Source organism: Apus apus, chromosome 13 (assembly GCF_020740795.1).
Source record: "Apus apus isolate bApuApu2 chromosome 13, bApuApu2.pri.cur, whole genome shotgun sequence".
NCBI lineage: Eukaryota > Metazoa > Chordata > Aves > Apodiformes > Apodidae > Apus > Apus apus.
In genome coordinates, this window is record NC_067294.1 from 15,171,556 (window position 1) to 15,194,218 (window position 22,663).

Consider the following 22,663-nt stretch of genomic DNA (forward strand, 5'->3'; position numbering starts at 1 on the left):
TGATATGCTTCTTTTCCAGTTTGCTTCAGGGAAGTATTGCCTAATTGATGTTCGATTAGCACTTTAAAAAACAGAACAATTACCAATGATCACTGATCCTGGAAAACATTGATTTACAATAAAAAAAACACATACATCAGTAAATAGCTATAAAACTTACTAAAACAAATCATGACTGAAGTTGCATGACTGCCACCTAGGAAATGAAGTAACGGCATTCAAGCTTTGCTTCTAATCTATTTACTGCAAAACTTTTTTTTTCGGTCTTAAATCCAGTTTGCTTTCACAAATTATTTTGCATGACATTGTACATGAATGCAACAAAACAGTTTCCTGTTTCTGCCTGAACACAAAGGAACACCTTTTACTGTGAGGGTAACTGAGCACTGGTAAAGGTTGCCTACAGAGGCTGTTGAACTATCATGGGAGAGGTGCAAGTCATCAGGACAGAGTCAGCCTGCTCTAGGTGTCCCTGCTTGAGTAGGGGCTTGAGTCAGACAAGCCTTCCAGAGGTGCCTTCCAACCTCAACTGTTTTGTGATTGTTAGAACTGAATATTGTCCCTTTTTATGACTACTCACAGAATTTGTATTGTATAGTACAAATACTTACCTGCCATTTCCATCCATCAATTACCTCTCAAAATATTCCACTACATGATAAAGCAATCTTGCTAATTCAGTTTTCCTGTCAAACCTCACTGTGCTACAGTTACACCACATTAACAACCCGCATGTTATACAATGGCTATTCTTAATCCTAACAGGCTGTCCCATTTTATTAAAACAAGTAATTTTGTACAATATATTTTTTTCATCTTGCTTCTTTATTTAGTCTCCTTTAGAAATATATATAAATACTATAAAACAGTGGGACACACGTAACTCCAAAGTTTAGACACCTTGAGATGTTAAAGGTTTAATGCATGCACAGCCTTGAACAGGTTTTGTCCCTGAGTTCAGGATTCCCAGGGCTCTGCTTTCACACTACAGTGTTCTGGTTTAATCCAATTTCTAGATTCTGATACTACCCTAAAACGTAAATTACTTAAAGTCTAATGGATACTTCCACTAATCTGATAGTTTTGGTATCAGATTTCAGTATCTTTAAGTTTCCAGAGCCTGGTTTGTTTTGTCAAGTGACAACTAAGTCCATCCATTAAAAGCAGATAGACCCAACAAATGTTCCATGACTGTAAATAGGGTGGAAGCATTAATTCTCACTGCAAGCCCTGAGGTCAGAGCACCTTAAGAGTTGTGGTTGTTTTTTTTTTTTAATACGGACATAAAAACTACCTTGACTTCTTAGCAGCTGACTTTTGGGTTTGGAAGTTCCAAAAATGAAACAAATATGTTCTTACATGTTGGGGTGTTCAGCAAAGGTTGCTGTTTCATTTTTTAAAGGTATTTAAGTATCTCAAGGACCACTGGCATACTTGGTCTTCAGTGAAAAACAGATACACTACAATAATTTGATACACCAGCTGAGCACAGAAAGCAAACTCCTCATTCCAGCATGCACTAAGCTGTGTTTACAAACTTTGCCAATAAATTTCACACGTTGTTTTGGATATTACAAAATAATTATCTCAGGAACAAAACCTGCCTTTATAGCTCTTATGTTACATGTTTTAAATTACTATACTGTCTCTGTGCACTTAAACACTGGTATTAAGAATAATATTACCTTTGTCTTTATGGCTATGTATTAGTAAATAATACCTGAAACTATAAAAAAACTCTTTAGTTTTCATGTCTTGATTTAATAAAAGTACTTCGCCTTGATTCAGTTTCCTCATTGAAAGTGTCTGAAATTTAAATTTTCTATTATTTATCCCAGATAAAATATTTAAGAAAAGCTTTAAAATCCAGGAAATCAAGGCAACACAGCAGTAGCAAACATTTCCACTAGAGAATCCAATCAAGGGTTCATTCACCATCCAACTTAAACCTCTTATCTAAACTAAAGCAAACAAAAATCCACGAGTCTCAAATCCACTCTTTCCAGAAAAAAGGCTCAAAACCCTATGAGAAACTCATTTTTTGTGGGACATTTCACATTCCATCTAACATTTATTCCCTTATATATATATTCCTGCTTCTAATATCAACCAGATGTGACAACAAAGTCTAAGCAGCACTGTAAAAGATGCAAGGATATCCTGTAGTTCAACATTTCAGGAGAGAATTTAAGAAAAAAAAGTGAAGGTACCTGGAACTAAGTGGTTGATTGAGGAAATTGTTCTAGTCTGAGAAGCATACTAAATTAAATTTTATTCAGTTATAGAAAGACTATTTCAGTGAAAATGCACAAGGAAACCATCTCTAGCTTTTCAAGCAGATTATTGACAGGAAAACTTCATGTTCTACATTTACATTTCCAGCAGCCAGACTGAAGAAGCTCTGCTGATACTAAGAAGTTTGTCCCCCTAGCAAACTCACAGGCAGATTTCAACCCAGCTCACAGAACACTGGGAAAAGTCTTACCATCTGTTTTGCAAAATTTAACTATTCCTGAACCATTAACAGGTCTTCTTGAAACCCTCCAGCACATAAAATTCCCGCATGTTTAAGAAGGTCAGTCACTGCATCTCCACCAAATTCTCATAATGTTAGTAAATACGCTCAACTTCCACACTATTATCCAGTTATCAAACTTAATATGTCATATTTATGGTTTCTATTTTTTAAATTATGTGTCTGGACCTTCTTTAACAAAGTTGTAGACTGTTGTGGTTCACTGCATGCCTGCCAAAGACAGCAGCTGTAAGAATCCCTGCAAACACGACTATAAACTGTTTTCAACAAATAAAATCACATTTCACATTTTGGGCATGCTGCATGGCAATATTTAATTCTTAAAATTTTGCATCATCAGAGCTGTAACCAGCTTAATAATTACAATACTCCATATCGGACCTGCTAGTTCATCTGGATTTTAACTAGTCAGAAAGAGTAAAATAACTTAGTAGTTCAGAATCAGAAGTGAAAATATGGGAGCAGAAATAATATACTATGGAAAATTGGAATCATCACTAACTACACTTTATATTCATTTTAATCCACTCTTCAAAAATACCACAGAGCCTATATCACCCATTTATCATGCTCTCTCATCAATTTCTTCTTCACTTCCTTTATTCTCTTTGACCCTGTCTCAGCTCAGCTAACTTCTGGAAAGGCTTGGTGAGAGCAGCTGCAGGAAGGGAGTGCAGCGTCACACCTCTGCAGGGAAGGGTTTTCTGCCTGGAAAGCCAGGCTGAATTGCAGGCAAGCCCTAACAGCAGTGAGAAAAACAGCTCTGAAAGCTACTGGCAATAGTAGCAAGGCAGTAACACACAAAAAAAGAAAGTAACTTAATTGGACAAATATTTATGTTTATTCTCAAGTATAAATAAATATACATGTGTGTGTTTTCAAATTCTAGTAGGTAGTAAATATCTTCTTATCCCATCACTGAAAAAAACATACAAACTGCATTTGGAACTACAACAGTTCACTCAACTAAGATTTGTTTACTAAAATACACACTGTATTAATATAAAACTTATAGCTTCCAAAGAAAAATTAAGTTTCAACTGAGAAAAAATTGCTTAAGTCACCTATCTCAAGCACTATTAAGCAAACAAGACTTGAAATAAATGTCCATGAAGAAAGGCAAATATTTTGCCAGCGTGCATGGGGAGGCATTACAGAACAGAGCATTGATATTGATCATTCTATTTTATGCAATTTTATTTCAATCTTCATATTCTAAAATTTAAACTAATACCCATGGTGTTGAGGACTATTACATACCATGATTACATCATCTGCTGAAAGGGACACTGGTATTGAAAAGCCTCAATAACTTTCACTTGGTGTCTGTGCAAGGTTCCCTAAGGCAGGTGCGCACAAGTTACCAACACACAACTTTCCCTCAAAGCCACCAATTACCAAAAGTTCTTGTCAGCCCAAGAGCCATGTGCACTGCTACCACTAACATGTTCAACCTTTTCCTGTGAAACTGCAGTTCATATTTGTAGATAGATGCAAACTCCATATATATTTCTTTTTTATCTTGAAAGCATAACTTTTTCCCTTAGACAACCAACCTACATGAAGCACCACCTCTATGAAATAAATAGAACTGGCAGCTTCTAGAGAACAGATAATGGTTATCAGCAATTAAGTAATAGCTCACATTTTATACTCAAAAGGAGTTTCCAACTATAGAATTTCAAAAACATGCAAAGAACATGAAAATATAAAATCATATTACTCAGTTCTAATAAATTCATTGAGCAAATATTTTCTATTCCATTCAAAAGTTGCAACAAAGCTTGCAAAAACATGTCTAACAGACTTTTTAAGCAGATCTTTCAGGTTAACAAGACAGCTATAGTTTGTAATTATTTATATTTAGATTACTACTCCCCTCCCCCTTTCTGGAACAATGTCATCCATTTCCTTGCAAAGTTTTTCATGAGCAAGTTCAAGAAGCAGCAAGGCTCAATTATAGAAACTCTCCCAAACTATCAGTATCAGTCACCACACAACACTGTTCAGTTTGTCTGCTTTTAAAACATCAAAAGGTTTATTTAAAAAAAAAAATCACTTTACAGTGATCCTGTAGTAACCTCAGAATTTCACTAGCCAAATCAATCTTTCTAACAACTAGTCTTCCATATATAAAATCCAGCATGAAATCCCCAGCTTCATGATTATAGCACATCTTTCAGAAAGACAGACTGAATAAAGCACTTAACTTTGGCAGGCTTTAAGAGCAATTTGAAACAATTTCTGACTACTCCTTTAAAAAGATGACTCTTCTTGATAGTAACTGTACAGGCACCTGCTCATCTATTTTATATTTGCTTTTTAAAATAAAGATAAAGAAAAAATCATCCAGTCATTGTTCAAACAACACTCTCTCTCCCTACACTAAAACAAAAGGCCATGTTCATGTTAGTCTTCTCTTGCTGTCCAAACAGGTCTTAATGTCACCTAAATATAACAGTTTCTATATTTTAAGGAGATGAAAATAATTTCTCTCTCCATATTCTCACCTTCCTGACAGACAAGGCAGCAGCTATAACTTGGCTGGTCTCTCTCTGGCAATATACCTTGACTTAGATAATTTTTACAACTAAAAAAGCTGCAACAATCTGTATTCTGTCAACCTGCTAATTTTTAAATAAGACTATGAAACCTCTCTTTGTAAACATCTAGACTATTAACTACAGGTTTCTAGAAGTCTACACAGAGTTGAAAAGAATTCACCTTGAATTAATCATGGTGAATAGATGAGGAAAAGAATTTTCTTCCCACTGATATTTATGCTCTACTAAATTATGACTTCCCTCACACAAACAAAACATCGTCTTAAGGATCCTAATTATGAAGCAGTTCTGATATCACAAAAATCAAACCTCTCACTGAAGTTAACACACAAACATTCAAATCTGAAAAACAAGAAATAAAAAAAATCAGATTGTACTTACAATCTAGTCAACTTCTGTGTGTTCTGAAAAAGCAGCTCCGGAAGAACTTGCAATTTATTCTTGTTCAAACGCCTAAACAGTTAGAATAAAAAAAATATTATCTTCCAGGTTAATAAACTTATTCTATTATGTATAAACACATGAAGCTCACACTGTATTTAACCTCATGCTATGTACATGTTAACAAGCCAAGCAAATCAAGCCATCTGTAGACCACCTGCCTACATTCCTAAGGTAGGGAGTCAAGTGACAGTCACCAGAAAGTCTGAATGTTTAGATATGGATGAGCACACAAAAATAATATTTTCATTTTCCTCTGGATGTATTTTCAAGGTTAGGAAGTTTGCACCCTGAGAGGTCAAACATTACAAATTTTCAGTGGCACAAACAACAACTTAAAGTAAAAACAAGGTAACATTAACAAGTCTTCCCTAACTTATTGCGAAACTAAATCAGAAGATCAAATGTGTTAAATTATTTCTTATTATTTTTATGGGCCAACACTGCCCTACCTGTGATGGATATAGGATCAAGTCCTCAGTTGCCCTTCGGAATTGTCCTAAGCATTTTAAGATTTCAACCTGGCATTATGTCAGTATTGATTTTCTTTCAATCATCGTATAAAGTCCACACAAGGATACATTTGAAAACCTAACACTGTGACCTAGCACTAAACATCTCAAATTTGCCTAGAATGATTTAATATTTGTAAAATTATGCTGTTATAAATGAAGTGTCGGTCTTTTTATACCACGGCACTAAGTGGCCCAAATCCATCTATCAAGAGCAATAACTCAATGGTTTTCTTCCTTTGCCTTAACTCCTGTAAGCTTGATTTTCACAATAGCCCACTAACAGAGGTTAGGGCTCCTGCACTGACACGATTCTGGCCTCAAAATACTGTAATGGCACAGTACTTTTGTCACAAGCAGAATTTGCAGCTGGTAAGGAAAGGGCATGTTAGTAACTGGTAAGTAAGCACATATGAGCAAACAACAAACATTTGAAGAGTACAAAGCAACTAAAGTCTTGATCCAAGCTATGGGATGCTCCAAACATGTCTCTCCCTTCTTAAAATTTACTTCAAGTTGGAATTTCTGCCAAAAGTAACTTCATTTGTAATTTGATTCTCAGAGGAAAGGAATAAATCAATAAGGTTTGTTTCTCTTGAACATCATCCACTGCACTTCAGTAACTGCTACTACCATCCTCACATAAGTGTAAGACTAGATCACCTCATATAAAACTAGACACACTTGATGCAAGATACATTCAGCAAGCTTATATTTATGATGTGCCAGAAAGCCACCAACAGCCTAGGAAAAATTCCAAGTATGTTTATTTCTCTTCCTGAGTTTGAAAGAAAGGTTTTTAGTCACAGAATCTTAGGAGTTGGAAGGGACCTCTAGAGATCATCTAGTCCAAATCCCCTGCCAGAGCAGGATCACCTAGAGCATATCACACAGGAACATGTCCAGGCAGGTTTTTGAATGTCTCCAGCAAAAGGACACTCCACAACCTCTCTGGGCAGCCTGTTCCAGTGCTCTGTCACTCTCACAGGAAAAAAGTTTTTCTGATTCTTACTTTCATAAAATTTTCAATACACAAGTATCAATGTACGAGCCCTCTTGACTCTAAGTGCTATAAGAGAAATAAGTGGTTTTAAATTACTTAAAAGAACAAATGTTCTGAATAGTCATTTATATGCACTGTTTCCTCCACTCTGACAGCAAAATGCCAAACACATATGAAATGTAGTGGAATAGTTCCTAACACACCATTTGACAAGAACTTGACTTGATCTTCATCTATAAGCTCTCAGACCAATAAGGGAGCTTCAAGTGCAAAGTGAAGCAAGCACTAGGAATGCCCAGGGCAGGGCAAGCTCTAATGCAGCTACTCTGAAGTGGAACTTCAAAGTACCAGCTGAGCCCAGTTTAAGCAATTCATTGTGCAGCAGCCCCTTCACACACAAAAAAGATGCAGAGTAATATAGAAATTCCCCATACTTACCTAAGCCTGTTATTTATGTCTCACCATCATATTATTGGCTAAATTATAATCATATCAGGTGTTTTATTCTACTCGCAGCAGCATTTCTGATTGTATAAGAAATACCTTGGAAAAGTGAGACTGTATATTATTACAATTAAAAAAAAATGGTCTGTGGAGAGATAAGTAAAATGAGCCAAGCTTCTAAACTTATTTTGTGGACAGAGTTCCTGTAACTACTGTATGTTAACATATATAAGTATTCCCAATTTAAAATTACCAACTAACTACATCATTAAGTAATGGTGTCAGTTTTGGGTACCTGAATACTAGACTGGAATTAAAGAAAATCTCCCTTACATTTTCTCATGAGCAAAATCAGTCAAATTTTTATTATCACACCAAATAATCCTTTACATTGTTCAAACAGTAACCGGGTCTCACAGAAACCAACAAAAAACTTTGATCTGCCATCTCCTCCCACATTAGGAATAAATCCACCATGTAACCAGCACACGTGCACACACAGCACCAGCCACTGCCAACCCAATGTTGAGGTACACCCTGAGGAATCTGGGGCCCAGAGCCAGCTCAGATCAAGCCCAGCTTATTTGACCTGGGACTGCTGAATGAGAATGCAGCTGTTCAGTCTCTGAAGTACTTTGTGCTGGATGTTTTACAGCTAATAAGACCATCAAAGTATTCCGGGAATTCAGAGCACTGGGCAGAACGATGCATAATCATCTAATGCCACAGCACAGATTAGCTCCAGCATTGGATCAGAAACAGCTCTGGATCTGCACAGCATGGAGTACAGACTAATAAAACCTCCTGGACACTGAAGAACTGTGCAAAGAAACTCTCCAGAAGTCATATCAGTCTGGCAATACCTGCATTGAGTCAAAATTATTAAGTTTGATTAGACACATGCTGACTGTACAATCAACAATCTCCATACACTGGAACTCTCTCCATCTTCCAGATGACTAAGCTCTGCTATGCATGGAAAATAAAACTTCACACAATCTGTTTCGTTAGTTTGCTCCTCTGGTCCCTGTAAGAAACCTATAAAAGCTGAGCAACCACCAACCATGCACAATAGTTCTCATCACATAAGGAATGGGCTTCACCTCCAAGGCACCCACGTAGACCAACACACCAGCACATATCCTCTCACTAGGCTGAAATGTATATTCATCTGTTTCTTTTGGGAGACGCTTACAGAGCTGTAAATGGCAAGGCTAAAACCTGCATGCAGGAATTCACCACAGAAGTGAATTATTGTTTCTTCCAAAGTTATTACAAATCAATGGCACACTTAAAAACAAAGATTGCTTAATAAAATGAAAACCTCAGTCTAGGGTATAAGCTTAGAGTTTAATTATGCTTGGATACAATATGATTTCAATTCCCTCATATAAAACCAGGCATAGAAGTGGTTCAACTCTTCTAATCATCTTACACAGGAACACAGTTAAAACTTGAGTTTATGAAGTACTGGGGTATTGCAAGAGCACCTCAATAAAATGTTCAACATTAAATATAATAATGCTCATAACATGTCATATGCATAATATCTCTGCCCACAAAAAGATCATGAATGAGAGCTTTGGGTAATGAAACTTCCTATTTACTAGATGTGCCCTTGAGTTTTTAATCAAAAAAAGAGTACTTCCTTCCTTCAGTGCTGCAGACAGCAAGGCACGTATCTATGTTTAGCCCATACCTGGGGCTAAACTCTAACCTGGTGACCCCTCCCCAGCTGGGAAAGAGAATCAGGAAGAGAAGCCACACAGGTTGAGATATAAACAGACTTAATAAAATAACAGATCTAATACAAATATCAACATGAAGTACAGAAGTTCATACTCAGCCTAGTGGTGGGGAGTTGCAGGGGGAGCAACAGGCTGACAGGGAGGAGCCCCAGGAGCTGGAGCTGCCCCCTCAGCACAGCTCCCCTTTCTCCTGAGCCTGAGGTGAGGGGTGGGACAGCCCTGGGGGCAGCCGGGGCAGCTGCCCTGCCTGGAGCTGCTGCCTGACTGAGGCTGCCAAGGGCCTGCCCTTCTGGCCCAGGAAACCAGGACACCATGTCAGCACTACTTCCTAAGATATACACCTCGTGTTGCATGTTGACTATTATTCTGGATATTAAACACTTTCACGGCACAAAAAAATATGCAATGCTAGGTGACCTTCAAGAAGATCAATAAATAGACCTTTCACATACACTGGTGAGCTGTGCACTGAGACAAAGGTTCACCTGCTGTTGACGGTCTGGTTAAAAGGGCTACTTTCAACAGTACTAAACTACTTAAAAATGGACAGGAAAAAAAGACAGGTAGGATGGAGAGAAAAGCTGCAAAAGACAAATAAGAAAATGAATAAAACCTTTTCAAAAAAATTAAACCAAGAGACAGACTTGCTTATTCTTCCCCAAATGCAGCTGAAGTCTTCTACAGCATTGTCAGGGACTGTACATTGCAGCTGAAGCCACTCAAGATTTTTACAGGTGCTGGGCTGCAAGGTGAACTCAGGCACATAAAGTCAACTGTTTTTAACCCTTTCTCCAATTTCTAACCTCTTAATTCTACATCACCAGAGAGATCTGAATTTGTTATTCAGCTAATATTTAGAGCAGCCAAAGACTATATTAGAAGTACCAATTGGAACCAGAAAGAAGGTCACTTTGTCAGAGGCAGAGACTTATTTGAGGGCCCAAACTGTTCAGCATATCCAGAAGTGACCTAAGAAAAGGTGAAGGTGTAGGGGATGATGCAACTCTCTGATGATATGAAGGCTGATTACAAACTTCAGAAAGAGCTAAGAGCATTTAGTGCCTAAATGGCAGAATTACATACATAATTCCTTGCAGATAAAATTTAACAGATATGCAATGCAACAGATGTTCAAGTCCATGCACACAACAGCAGTCTTCAACCTGAAAATTGCTTCTTAGGAAGCAGACCCAGGAAAACATCAACTCACTGCTCCGTATCAATTCACAAATAAAGTGTTTAAATAATTAGAAGAGTCAAAAATAACAAGTTTATTTATTTGTGTAAATCCACATGTTGAAGCCTGAAAAGTTTTGGAATTTCCACCTCAAAAAGAATCCCATAAGGTTTGAAGAAAGATGGCAAGAGTTATTAAAGAGCTGCTTACATATCGGAACAACTTAGTAAACAGACTCCTTACAAGGAGAAGAGCTGAGGGAAAATGTGCTAAAGGTTTGTGCAATTACGAAGCAAGAGAAGGTTATAAGAAACAGTTGTTCTAATCTTTTGTAATGCAAGAAAAATCTTGGAAGTATCAAATGTCGTTGTTGGTAGCTTCAAAAAACAAATGGAGTTAATTGTCCCACACAACATGCAGTTAAATTGTGTAACAACTGATTGTATATCATTAGTTGCTATTTATGTGGGTTTAGAAGACAAACAAAAAAACATGAAATAATACTTATTGCAAATATCCATTTAATTATTCAAGTGACCTCTGCCACAATATAATGTAAATATTTGCTTTTTCTTCACTTGCTCATGTTCTTGGAAAGCTTCAACTGGGGACATGATACTGGCTTAATCATATTTTGGGTCTGAGTTAGTATGGCCATTATCTTCTGGCTTTTGGTACTTTTTTTTCTGTTCAGCTTCACAGGAAAAAAATTAAACCCAATACCAGAAACTTCATACAAATAACATAGATTCTAAGCCTCCATTTAAAGCACTTCTGCAAAGTCTCTTCAGGTTGTCAAGTTGGCCTGCTGCACAAACTCAATCTGTTTTCAATGTAAGGCTTAAAAAGGCTCTTTGAACACCAAGAAGCAAAGTAGAATTTTCATAACTGAAGTTCCAATCAAGAAATAGGTTTATGTGAACATATTTATGTATCTATGAACATTACTTCCTTCTCATTTTATTTCAGCCAAAGCCCGTGTGTCCCAACTCTCATTCATATCATAGGATACCAGGTTGGAAGGGACACTCAAGGATCTGGTCCAACTTCTACAGGTACAAGTTAGCCCTGAGGTAATTCTGGTTGGACACCAGAGACAAATACTTCACTGTGAGACCAACCAACCACTGGAATTACCTCCCCAGGGAAGTGGTGGGTTCCCCAACCTTTTTAAGATTCAGCTCGACAGAGTGCTGGGTCATCTTGGCTAGACTGTGCTTTTGCCAACTCTGATACCCTCACTGCCTCCAAGCAAGCTCTTTTGCTCCTCCCAGTTACATTGGATGCTAACCTTCTGTTCTCACCTAATATAAACACAGAAGTGCCTATGTTTCACTGCTTCATTGTGCTACAAAAGCTGCAGTTGCTTGCTTTATGTTTCAGGTGGCCTAAAATGCATATTTACAGAACACGTGACATTTAAAAGTCACAAGAAATATACATAAAACTTTGTTCTCCAGTTTGTTATTGTTTTTTTTAGAACAGCCACGTATACCATCAAGCACAGTGTTTCAGCAGAGGACAAACACTCTCTCTCACCTTCCCAAAATATTTTGCTCCTATATAATGAGTGCCAGTTTTTTCCCTTCCTCCCTCAGCCTACTGCCCTTTTGGGGGTTCCTGTGTCCTGAAGGCAAAAGGATAGAGGGAAACAACCTCAGTGTCAATCATGGAATATCAAGAGCCCTTAAAAAAACAATGGAGAAGTTATTAACTGTGAAATTCCTACCTTCCTGGCTCCAACCAGGCTAATAATATTTCTTCCTCTGTCTGAAACTCAGATAGGACAGAAACTTAACTATTAAGATTCCATTGAGTATTAAAAAAACAGAGTAAGAACCAACCCATTTTGCTTAGAAAGAGACAATGTTACCAGCCTAGAGGAAGGTGACATTTATCAGGTCCATCCTATAAAATAAATTCAGGAAAAACCTACACTGAGGTTTTATTTATTTTATTTTGTTTTCTTGACTTCTGGACAATTTCTGGATGAATCAAGAACTCAGTTTGAAATTTTTCAAGTTATTTTCAAGCCAGAGGTCATGTTTTTGAGCAGGAAAAACCTCTTCGGTGCACTAACTTCAGCTACATCCCTCACATTTACACAACTGAAAGGGTCACATCTAGTTTGGGTACTGTTGTCTCATGGAGCACCACTCAGAAAAGCAAACAGGAGCTAAATCTAATTTATATAGAAGGTATGATCAATATAGATGGAAAAAGATGCATGTGGAAACACAACTATAACATAGCAAGAACTCAGCCAGTGAATTCCCAGGTCTTTGCACCCATTCTACCATAGCAGACAATTCGCATTACAGTAAAATTACTATTTTTTTAACTGTCATTTCAGCCACATGTATTAAAGTCTTGCACTTGCTCAACTCGCAACCATTTAAATCTTTTTTTGAAAAAGAATCAAACCCACAATACTTCCTACTGCAAATTATGAAGGAGAATGTAATTTCAATAGTCATGCACCATCGTTGCTCTTGCTTGCAGAGTATCCCTTCCTTCTCCAGGCCTGTACCACCAGTGGAGGTCTTCACAAAGTTGAGAAGAATTTTGGGGTTCAGAAGTTAAGTAAAAGGATGAAATGAGACTTTACATTTCAGAGACCTCAGCAATAATTACACAACTATGTTGGAAAAGTTTTAATGCAATAATCCTCATTTTTTTCAGCTCATGAATCACTATTTTCTGTGCATGAATATAATTTTATAACTTGCAACACACCACAGCTAGATTTAAGGTATTATTTTTGTACTGACTTCTCTCATTGACACACAGGGTGTACAAACACATGATCAGAGTGAGTCTGAAAAAGTAGCAACATTAACAGATCCCAAAGACAACGTATTCGTTATTTTGAGAAACAGCATTTTCAGCTTCATACTTTGTTCTCAGAGCTGCTGAATAATTCTGCTTTAAAAAAGAAGCAAACCAAAGAAACCCCAAGCCCCCTTTCTTGCAAAGTTAGAGTGGGCAGATTCCTGCTAACTACATGAGAAATTTCCTTCATGCTCTCTTCAAAGTCCCCAAGAGGCACTTGCCTCCTTTCCATGCAGTATGCAACCAATGTAAAAGCAATGCAAGCATTAGTAATTCTAACTTGAGAACATGTGCAGTTTTCCAAGGCAATTTTATTTCTTGTTATGCTACTGACTTGGTTTGAAAATTTTTAATACTATAACATCAGTAAAACACACTTCATAGAAACTGCAAATGTTCAAGACATGAGTAAAATCACCAAATTTGGCTCTGGAGGAAAAAAAAGGACCTGGCTTCTGCTAGAAGATTGCACAACACAAAGCTCTTATCCACAGTTCACTTTCCATTTAAAATGTCTTGCAGTGTTGTATCTACTGATACTGTTTTTGTGCATTACTGAACACATTCCACCCAGAAATTTAACTTGATACACAGGCTAAGATATAAACCATCAGTTTTATTATTGTCTCTTTGAACAATTATCTACCTTTAACCCCATGAATCTGTGTGACAGCAGGTGGCCTCCCAGTTCAGTATCTGCTTTTTTAATACTCATTGACACCTTCACTACCAAATCCAAATGCTGCATCTGTCATGAAAGAAGTAGCACTCTTTCCACACAAATTCAACAACTTTCAAGTTTAACATCCATATTCACATTGCTACCTATCACACAACTCATCCTCCAGCAGAAAAGAAAAATTAAAGTGTCTTTTCCTTTTTTTTTTTTTTAAACAGGTAGCTTTAAGAGAGCAGTCCTTGTACTCCAGCCTTTAACACTCAGAAATCATCCAAGTAACTTACAGTTCACTCCTCAATTTGGTAATTTATTTTATTTCACACTCAAGACATCTGGGTCTCATTTTCAACAGTAAACAAGCTAGCTTTTTCTCCTTTGTTATTAAGAGCTCTATGGAATTGTCCTTGGAGAGCAGCCTGAAGGAACGTGATGAAGCTGAAGCAGCTTCTAAGAGTTATGTTAAGGGAGAAGCGGTTGCATCACAAGCTTGGGCGTAACCAAGAAGCAATAAAAATGAATTAATGCATAACAAGAGACTCAGATAGAAAGACAGGAGTTATTGAACTCTAAGGAGTTACTAAAATCTCTCTTTTAAGCAGCAATGACTTGGGAAACAGTAAAGCAGAAGCACAGACAATTTCTTTCAATGGTTTCACCAGAAAATCCTAACATCAAGAAACATGTTGCAGTCATTATTATAACTTCTTCCGTTGCTTTTTTTTACTTTTTCACTTCCTTTTTGAAAAGGAAACCAGTCAAGATACAGCACACATTAAAAAAGTCAACCTTGTCCATTACTTTGTCAGCACCTCTCTGTATTACTACGGTAGGAAATAAAGCCAAACGATGTATAATGGAACTTCAATAAGGTCACTAAGAGGAAGCCCAGTAAAACCATTTTACAGGATTATCCTGTGGAATAAATGAACTTCTTTATTTACATGACATGTTAGTACAGAAGCTTTTCCAAAAGCTGTGAGAGATGCCACACTAAGTCCCTAAGGGACTGTTTTTAAAAGGAAAACTGTTTACAATAGTTACAACATTGAGAACCCTTATTATAAGTGAAGTAGACTGGGTGGTCCTGCTTCACATTTTCAAAGCTGTCAGAAGTAATAACATTTACTCATAACTTTTCATAAACCTAAAAATTATTATCTACCCTCTGTCAGAAGCAGACTACATTTCTTCATACAAACCAGCAGCTTATCAACTGATAGCTCTATAATACTTTTTATTGTAAGAATCCCTGTTCCAGTTGGCTTTTTTTAGGATCTCTTAATATAAAAATATCTGACATTAAGAGAGAGGATAGTATGTAAACTTCATACACAGACATGCTCTGGCTAGGAACAAGCAGGTAATACAAGGAAAAAATTATAAGGAACAGGTTTAAATTTCAACATTTTCCCAAAGCCAATATGAAAAAACAGTAAAGGTCCAACAGCATTCATGGATGCATGCAAGACATGCTTATGAAAGAAATGCCCTACATCTTACAGAAGTAGACAGAAATGTTAGTCCCAACTTAATTGAAGTAGGCACTAGAAAATCTTAAGTATCAGAGAGCATTTATTAATGACAAATTCAAGAGTAAGAAAATTCTAAGTCCAGAAGTAGCAAACAAAACCGCATGGACCATCTATTAAACAGCATATTTATAAAACCAGTTACGTTAATGGAGGATGGTAGTTTATACCTGCTTTTATAAGCCTTTAAAGTACAATAATTTACCTTTTTATAACTCATCCAAATAAAAAAAACTTGATAAAGAAACCCTCAAAGACTTACCCCACAGAAGCTCTATGTTTCTCAGCTTCTGCAATGCTTGTATTGAGCTCTTTTTTCAAATCTAATACCCAGTTAGGAATTCACAAAAAACCTTCTATTTTTAAATCTTTAAAACCCTAATACAGAACACAAAAAATGCAGTTACTTTCTCCTTAGGCCTCCACAGACTACTGGACAATAAGACTTTGTCCACAGAATATAAACAATCTACTGCAGTATGTCTAGGTATCCACTATTTTTAATACTTCATCAGTTTTTGTAAAGGCAGTAAAATAGACACAGGTAAATTATTTTCTTATATCAGAAATTAACCTCCCCAAATCGGGACTGAAATCCCATGAAAAAGCAGAAAGCAAATTTTAGTGTGCACATCTGAGTCACTTTGCTCCTGCTGACAAGTCCTAAAAGTTTATATTAATCAAACTAACCAATTCCAGAAGTCAGAAATAGCTGTGAACAATTAGCAAGAAAACTTCCAAGTAGGACTATTATTGCAATTTTTACCAGAAGCAATACTACACTGTTCCTATTTGATTTGGGTTAATAATTCGATGCCAGCCCAGCTAACCACGCCTCTCCATATATAGTAAAGAATGTTTCTGTGGCACTGTTACTGCTTCCTCCTGGGGCTACATGCCAAGGAGAACTATTAAAGAAGAAAGACTAGCAGAACCATCTCCTGCCTGAAATCAAACTAGATACTGATCAAGGATGCATCCTCCAAAGTCAACAGAATGTATGTAAGCAAATGATTAAGTAGAATGAAGAGCACACTGTACACTTCAATTTGAGAATGAAAAAAGAGCACTTGTAAGTGCTGTATCACAACCTGTGGGAATCTCCTATCATAGCTCATTGAAAAGGACACCTCACTAGGAAGCCACAAGTGGTAACCAGCCATGAAAATCTGTTATTAGAGTAGCTCTTAAGAATTGAATGCACACAATCTCATAGAATCATGGAAGGGACCTTAAAGACCATCTAGTTCCAACCCCCCCCCTGCATGGGCAGGGGCACCTCCCACTAGATCAGGTTGCTCCAAGCCCCATCCAACCTGCCCTTCAACACTTCCAGGGATGAGGCAGTCACAACTTCACTGGATAACCGGTTCCAGTGTCTCACCAACCTCTCACTAAAGAATTTCCTCCTTATGTCTAACCTAAATCTCCCCTCTTCCAGTTTTGATCCATTACTCCGTGTTCTCTCACTACAAGCCCTTGTGAAAAGTCCCTCCTCAGCTTTCCTGTAGCCCCTTCAGGTGCTCGAAGGTGCTAGAAGGTCTCCCTAGAGTCTCCTCCAGGATGAACAGCCCTAAATCTCTCAGCCTGTCTTTGTATGAGAGCTACTTGAGCCCTCAGATTATCTTAATGACCGTTCTCTAGACTTTCTCCAGTTTTCTTCTGAAGCAGACCCACAGTTTCCCTCATCTTCCTCATATTGCTAACATACTGTCATAATTATCTCCGGTCCACTTCCACTTTCCCAGTGTGTTACCAAAAGCAAGGCGGCAGTTTTTCAGACATTCTCCAGTACCTGAGAGTTCCTTTTTACATCTTGTATTCCTAATATACTGCATTATACCTACCCCATGCAAAAACAAAACCTACACAATATCCATAACATCTGCATGAACCCTAGAACCCTCTCTTCCTCTTGTGATCCATAACACCTTGAGTCAAAGGAAAATATCTGGAGAACAGATGAGCTCCAAGCAACTGAGAACATAATACTAACAAAGTTGACTATAAGCTAACACAAATTAGTTTACTCTGGTGTCTATGAAAGGCTGCAGCTTCATATGAGCTCCAGTTCAATGAAACTGAATTGTGCTAGCTGAAAAACAAGAATCTATTGGTCAGATCAATGACAGAAAGACTTAAAGATCTACAAATTCACATACTCTCCAAGAGAACTAAAAGATGTTAAGTACTTGGAATTCATCAATGCTTTCCTCAAGAACAGGATTAAGGGTTGCTGGGCTTGACAACATGAAATTCAGCCAATAACACTTATGGTATTTGTAAGATGGCAAGCAGCATAATCTGTCTAATATGAGGAAGCTCAAAAAAAAACAAACTCTTTTGATAAAATTATTTAAGCTAAAACAAAGTTCACACAAATTATTCCAGACCAGTGATGCAGCAATTCTTACCCAACAGTAACACAGACTTAAGTATTTCCTGCAGATCCTGAAGAAATGACTGTTAAATCCCTAAGTGTTTCGCTTAAGTAAATACTCCCCATAAATCTTCATCAAGTATAAAAAAACCTGCTAAAATCAAACAAACAAGCCACAGAAAAGAATAATGTTTAAAACTTCTACTGATCAGCTATTCCAAGTGAATTATGGTTACATTGTAGCAGAAGTGGCCTTATTCCAGTTACTTTGTAACCATTGCTTTCACAAGCTTAAGAATCCTGTGGTTACAGAACCTCTTGTCTACTTAAATGAGATCCAAATTTGTTTTTCCAGGAGTTCCTATGGGTCAGTGACCTACTACGAAAATGGTTTTGATGAAACCAGGCTCGTTTATTATCTTATTGTTAAAATAAACCTCTTTGTTTTGTACCCTTGGTCAGATGTACTAATGCAAACCAAAACCAATTCAGTGAAGCATACATCCTGCTTGCTTGCTAGCTGCCCTTTGCCTCTCTGCCACTTTTCCTGTGTTTGGATTCCTCCTGTGCAGACCTCTTGACAGAGCTGCTAATGGCTTCCTTCAGAAAAGAAGTGTCTTTTTTTTCAATATTTACAGAAGAAAAGAAAAAGGTTCACTCTAACAAAAAAGTGTGGCTGTCCAGGAAGGGCTGAATTAATATGTAATTATATCATTATATGCTACAGACATAATAAACTATGAAATCTGAGGATATTAGTGCCCTTCAGGAATGCAGTGTACAGCAACACAGTTACCAGGAACTATCATTTTTCCAAGTGTGCATACCCAATTAGAAGATAAAACCACTACACATCTACAAATCTTAACCTCTTCAAAGAAGTACTCAAGTTTTTTCTTACACCTACCTTATTCACTGAGGAGCCCCCAAAAGGTAAGAAAGTAACAACTACCGTATAATTCAAAAATTTATTCCAACAACAGTCCTATAAAACTAAAAAAAGATGTAGTTTATGTTCACTTGCTTTCTGCCATGGGAAATGTTAGCCTTTTTTCTAGTTTATCTCTAGCACAGGCTTAAAGTTCCTGCTAAATAAAGATAGCCCAGTATAAACATTTTTCAGGCTAGGTGTACACTTGTGTTAAGCATCAAGTAGTGCAGGGGACTCTCAAACCATGAGCTGATGAAGGCACACACTTGTCCCTTTTCACTCTGTTCTTTTCCTCTTAGCTCCAGATTATGTGCACAAGATCTGGGTCATGCAAGGTATTTAACAATTGTAGAAGGCAAAGCATGAAATTTCTGTAAGTATCTTTGTGCCACTTATATAAACTATAATTCAAAAAACCTACATTTCTGATGTGCATTGACACACATGATCAAACCTAATGTAAATATATATATGGAACAAATCTTACCCAGATAATCATGGACTTGTTTCCTGAATGTATCTACAACTACTTTTTCAGTCCTGAAACTTCCAGTGCAGTAATCACAGAATAACAGGCTAATAGAAAAGGACAAGGTAATTTTCATCCTTTTCTCAAATGACTAAGAAAAAAATTATTCCCGAGCATACAATGTGTATGAGTAAACACAGCTCATCTGTGTACAAAGACAATTACACATTTCAGATCTTGAAACACTTGACTCATTTAAACAATGAAGTTATATGTTTTAAGAATGAAAAAACCCAACATCGAGATCCAAATTGCAAGTGCCTCCCACTGGAGATAGTATCATGATGAGAATACATTACATGGCTAAGTTTTTCTGGTTTTCAAGCATGCAGTGCCCACAGAATAATGAAATACACTACCAAAAAAGCCTCAAATACCTTTTTTTTCCAAACATGCAGCATCCTGTATTGTACTTGGGACTATAAAGCTTTTCAGAGCTGCAAGAACTTGCATTGGCATCTAAAATGGCCAACTGCTCCTTCTTAGAAAGCTTTAATGGGCCAGGAGCACAGCAACCAACACACCACAGCTGTACTGTGCAGTAACAGTCAACAGCAAGAGATTCTGAAGCAAAGCTAAAACTAAAAGTTGTACTAGATATTAAACCAACAAAATTCAAAATTATTTTAAGGAATTTTGAACTTCAAGAATGTTAAGATGATCTTAAAGGTTTAAATACACTTCATTTGGGGATGCTCATTTATTACTCACACTATATATGAGAGATCTATTATTACTGGACAGTATCATGCTACTATAGCCAAAACAGTTTCCTGAAAACTTAGTATTAATGATAAAGTAGGTTATTCAGTATAAGAACTGGAGATCTGTACAAAATAGCCCATACTGTAGTATTTCCTTCAGCTGTTAACTGTTCTGAGAAGCTTGACTCTATATGGAAATGTATCAATCCGAGATCTAACATTCCTTTCCAATAAGAACTTTTTGGACTAATAGTTGGAAATTCTCCTCCCCCCTAACAATTTTATATTGACTGTATATTTTAATTGTGGGAACAGCAGTGTCCTTAACAAAAAAACACAAAAACAGACAAACAAAAACAAAAAAACACTTTCCTGACTATATCTGGTATGTAATTTAACCAAATTATGGATGTTTCTCTAAATTACTGGCAGTTAAATAGTGTAAGAAAAATAAATTTCAGTGAAATCTAGAGTAGTGTATCCAGTATTGACAGATAAGTATGTGAGCCACATCATGGGAACATTTATTTTGGCTGCTTGAGCCAAGAGCAGCACATAAAACTGAAGCAAAAGCAATATGAAATGAATGAGCTTCCGTCTTTGCTTCCAAGAATTAATAAAGGTGAGCTGTTAGCTTGAGCCAAGACATGACTTGATAAGATACAGCAATTTCATTCCATCCTGATCATTTACTGAGATGTATTACTCACACTCAAGCTGTCAATGTCTATTGTAATTTATTTATTTTTTGTAATTGCAGACACACACATCTATATATCAAGAACTATCATGTTCTTGGCTACTGTTTTTCTCCTGTGTGATTCTAAATGTAAACTGAGGCATGAACTACACAGCTAAGTAATCCATTACCATCATATCACTTTAGTATAACTTGTACTTTGTAACTTCATCTTCTCATTATCCTTTACCTTTCTCATGGAAGCTACTCATTTTTCCTGAGTTTCTGTCAAGTAAGTCTTATAGCAAACATGGATTCATTATTGGTGACTTTGCAGCCCTCCTTTAAAGTCAGATAACCAGCATGAGCTTCTTACTGGTGTGAAAGGCAGCTGGAAGTCCATTAAATAGCCTGGCTCTAGACATGAAAAAGTAGTGGAATTTTCCCAAGTGTCTCAACCTTCTCCTTGAAAAGGACAGCACATCCCCAATATCTAAATGGTATGCAGCTACCTCGGAAGAATAAGCTTTGGGAAAGATTATAACCACCTGGAGTACTGTGTCCAGTTTTGGAGCTCCCAACATAGGAAAAACATGGAGCTGTTGGAGGGGGTCCAGAGGAGGCAGTAAAGATGATCAAAGGGCTGAAGCAGCTTTGCTATGAAGACAGCCTGAGAGGGTTGGAGCTGTACAGCCTGGAGAAGAGAAGACTTCAGAGAAACCTAAGAGCATCTTTCATTATAAGAAGAGGACCTAGAAGAAAGCTGGAGAGGGACTTTTGACAAGGGCATGGAGAGACAGGACAAGGGGGGATGGCTTTAAACTGGAAATGAGAGATTTAGGTTAGATATTAGGAAGATGTTCTTCACTATGAGGGTGGTGAGACACAGATAGGTTGCCCAGGGAAGCTATGAATCTGTTCCATCCCCACAAATTGGACCCAGTCCAGCCAGGTTGGACAGGACTTTGAGAAACCTGGTCTAGAGGAACATATTCCTGATGATGCAATGGGGGGTGGAACTAAATTATCTTTAAGGTCCGTTGCAACCCAAACAGTTCTATGATTTTATGATAAGCAGTTTAGTTTCTTGCAATACAAGAAAAACAAAGCATCCTTTACTGGAACTGACTTCCAGTCCTCCTAGCTCAGTAACTAGTTTCAAACAGGGGCAATATGCAGATGCATAGAGAGACATAAGCATAGGGCAAGTATGTATGATACTCCTCTACCAGCTTTGCTAGTTTTCAACCTTTTTCAGCTAGACATCTCAGCTGGATTAAGATTTTTACATATGTAGTGGCAAACCAACGTAATTCTTGAAGCAGTAAGGATGTACTCACACAAATTCAATTAAATAGCCACTCCAAATAAATTAGTAGTTTTCCTGTGTATTTTTTAGAAGTTGTCTGAAGCCTTGGGCCAAACCCCAAACTGCAAAGTAAAAAGCAACAAAAATCACTCAAGTACTTCTAGGAAGGTTCTGCAGTGCAGCCTGCTCCTGTCTCCATGGCAGTGCCATTGACATCCAGAACAAAAACAACACCCCTTCAGATACTACTCCCCAAATCATGTTAGGTCACCATTTCAAACTTAACACAACATATCCAGTCCTAACTCCTTTGAAAGGCAAAACCAACCTCTTCTTGAAAACACCATGCAGAAGAGACTGCTTTTTCAGATGCTGATTATAGGTTTTTTTCTTTTTTTTTAAACTGGAAAAATTTCTCAGAGGATATGGGACAAATATTATTAAAAATTAACTAACATCAATAGACATTACTTGAACTTGCAGTCATCAGCCAATGTGGCAAGGCACTTCATATTGCTAGCTCACAGGTGCAGGCAGCACAATAACTAAGTACTAGCTTGTTCTTCAAATCAGAACAAGAACACACCTGAATGACTCACAAACTGAGTCGCAGTTTTTCAAACTCCTTGCCAGCTCCCTCAAAGAGTGCCTAACTTTACAATTGGT

The 22,663-nt window shown here is 37.3% G+C and overlaps 1 protein-coding gene across 2 annotated transcripts in view; it reads right to left on the reverse strand.

Annotated features, from left to right (window-relative positions):
- SLIT3 (slit guidance ligand 3) overlaps positions 1-22,663 on the reverse strand; it is a 481,507-nt gene that overhangs the window by 428,361 nt on the left and 30,483 nt on the right. For both annotated transcript variants that reach the window (XM_051631304.1, XM_051631303.1), the window contains one exon: positions 5,482-5,553. In XM_051631304.1, coding sequence (XP_051487264.1) covers positions 5,482-5,553 — 72 coding nt within the window. The remainder of the gene's footprint in view (positions 1-5,481; positions 5,554-22,663) is intronic.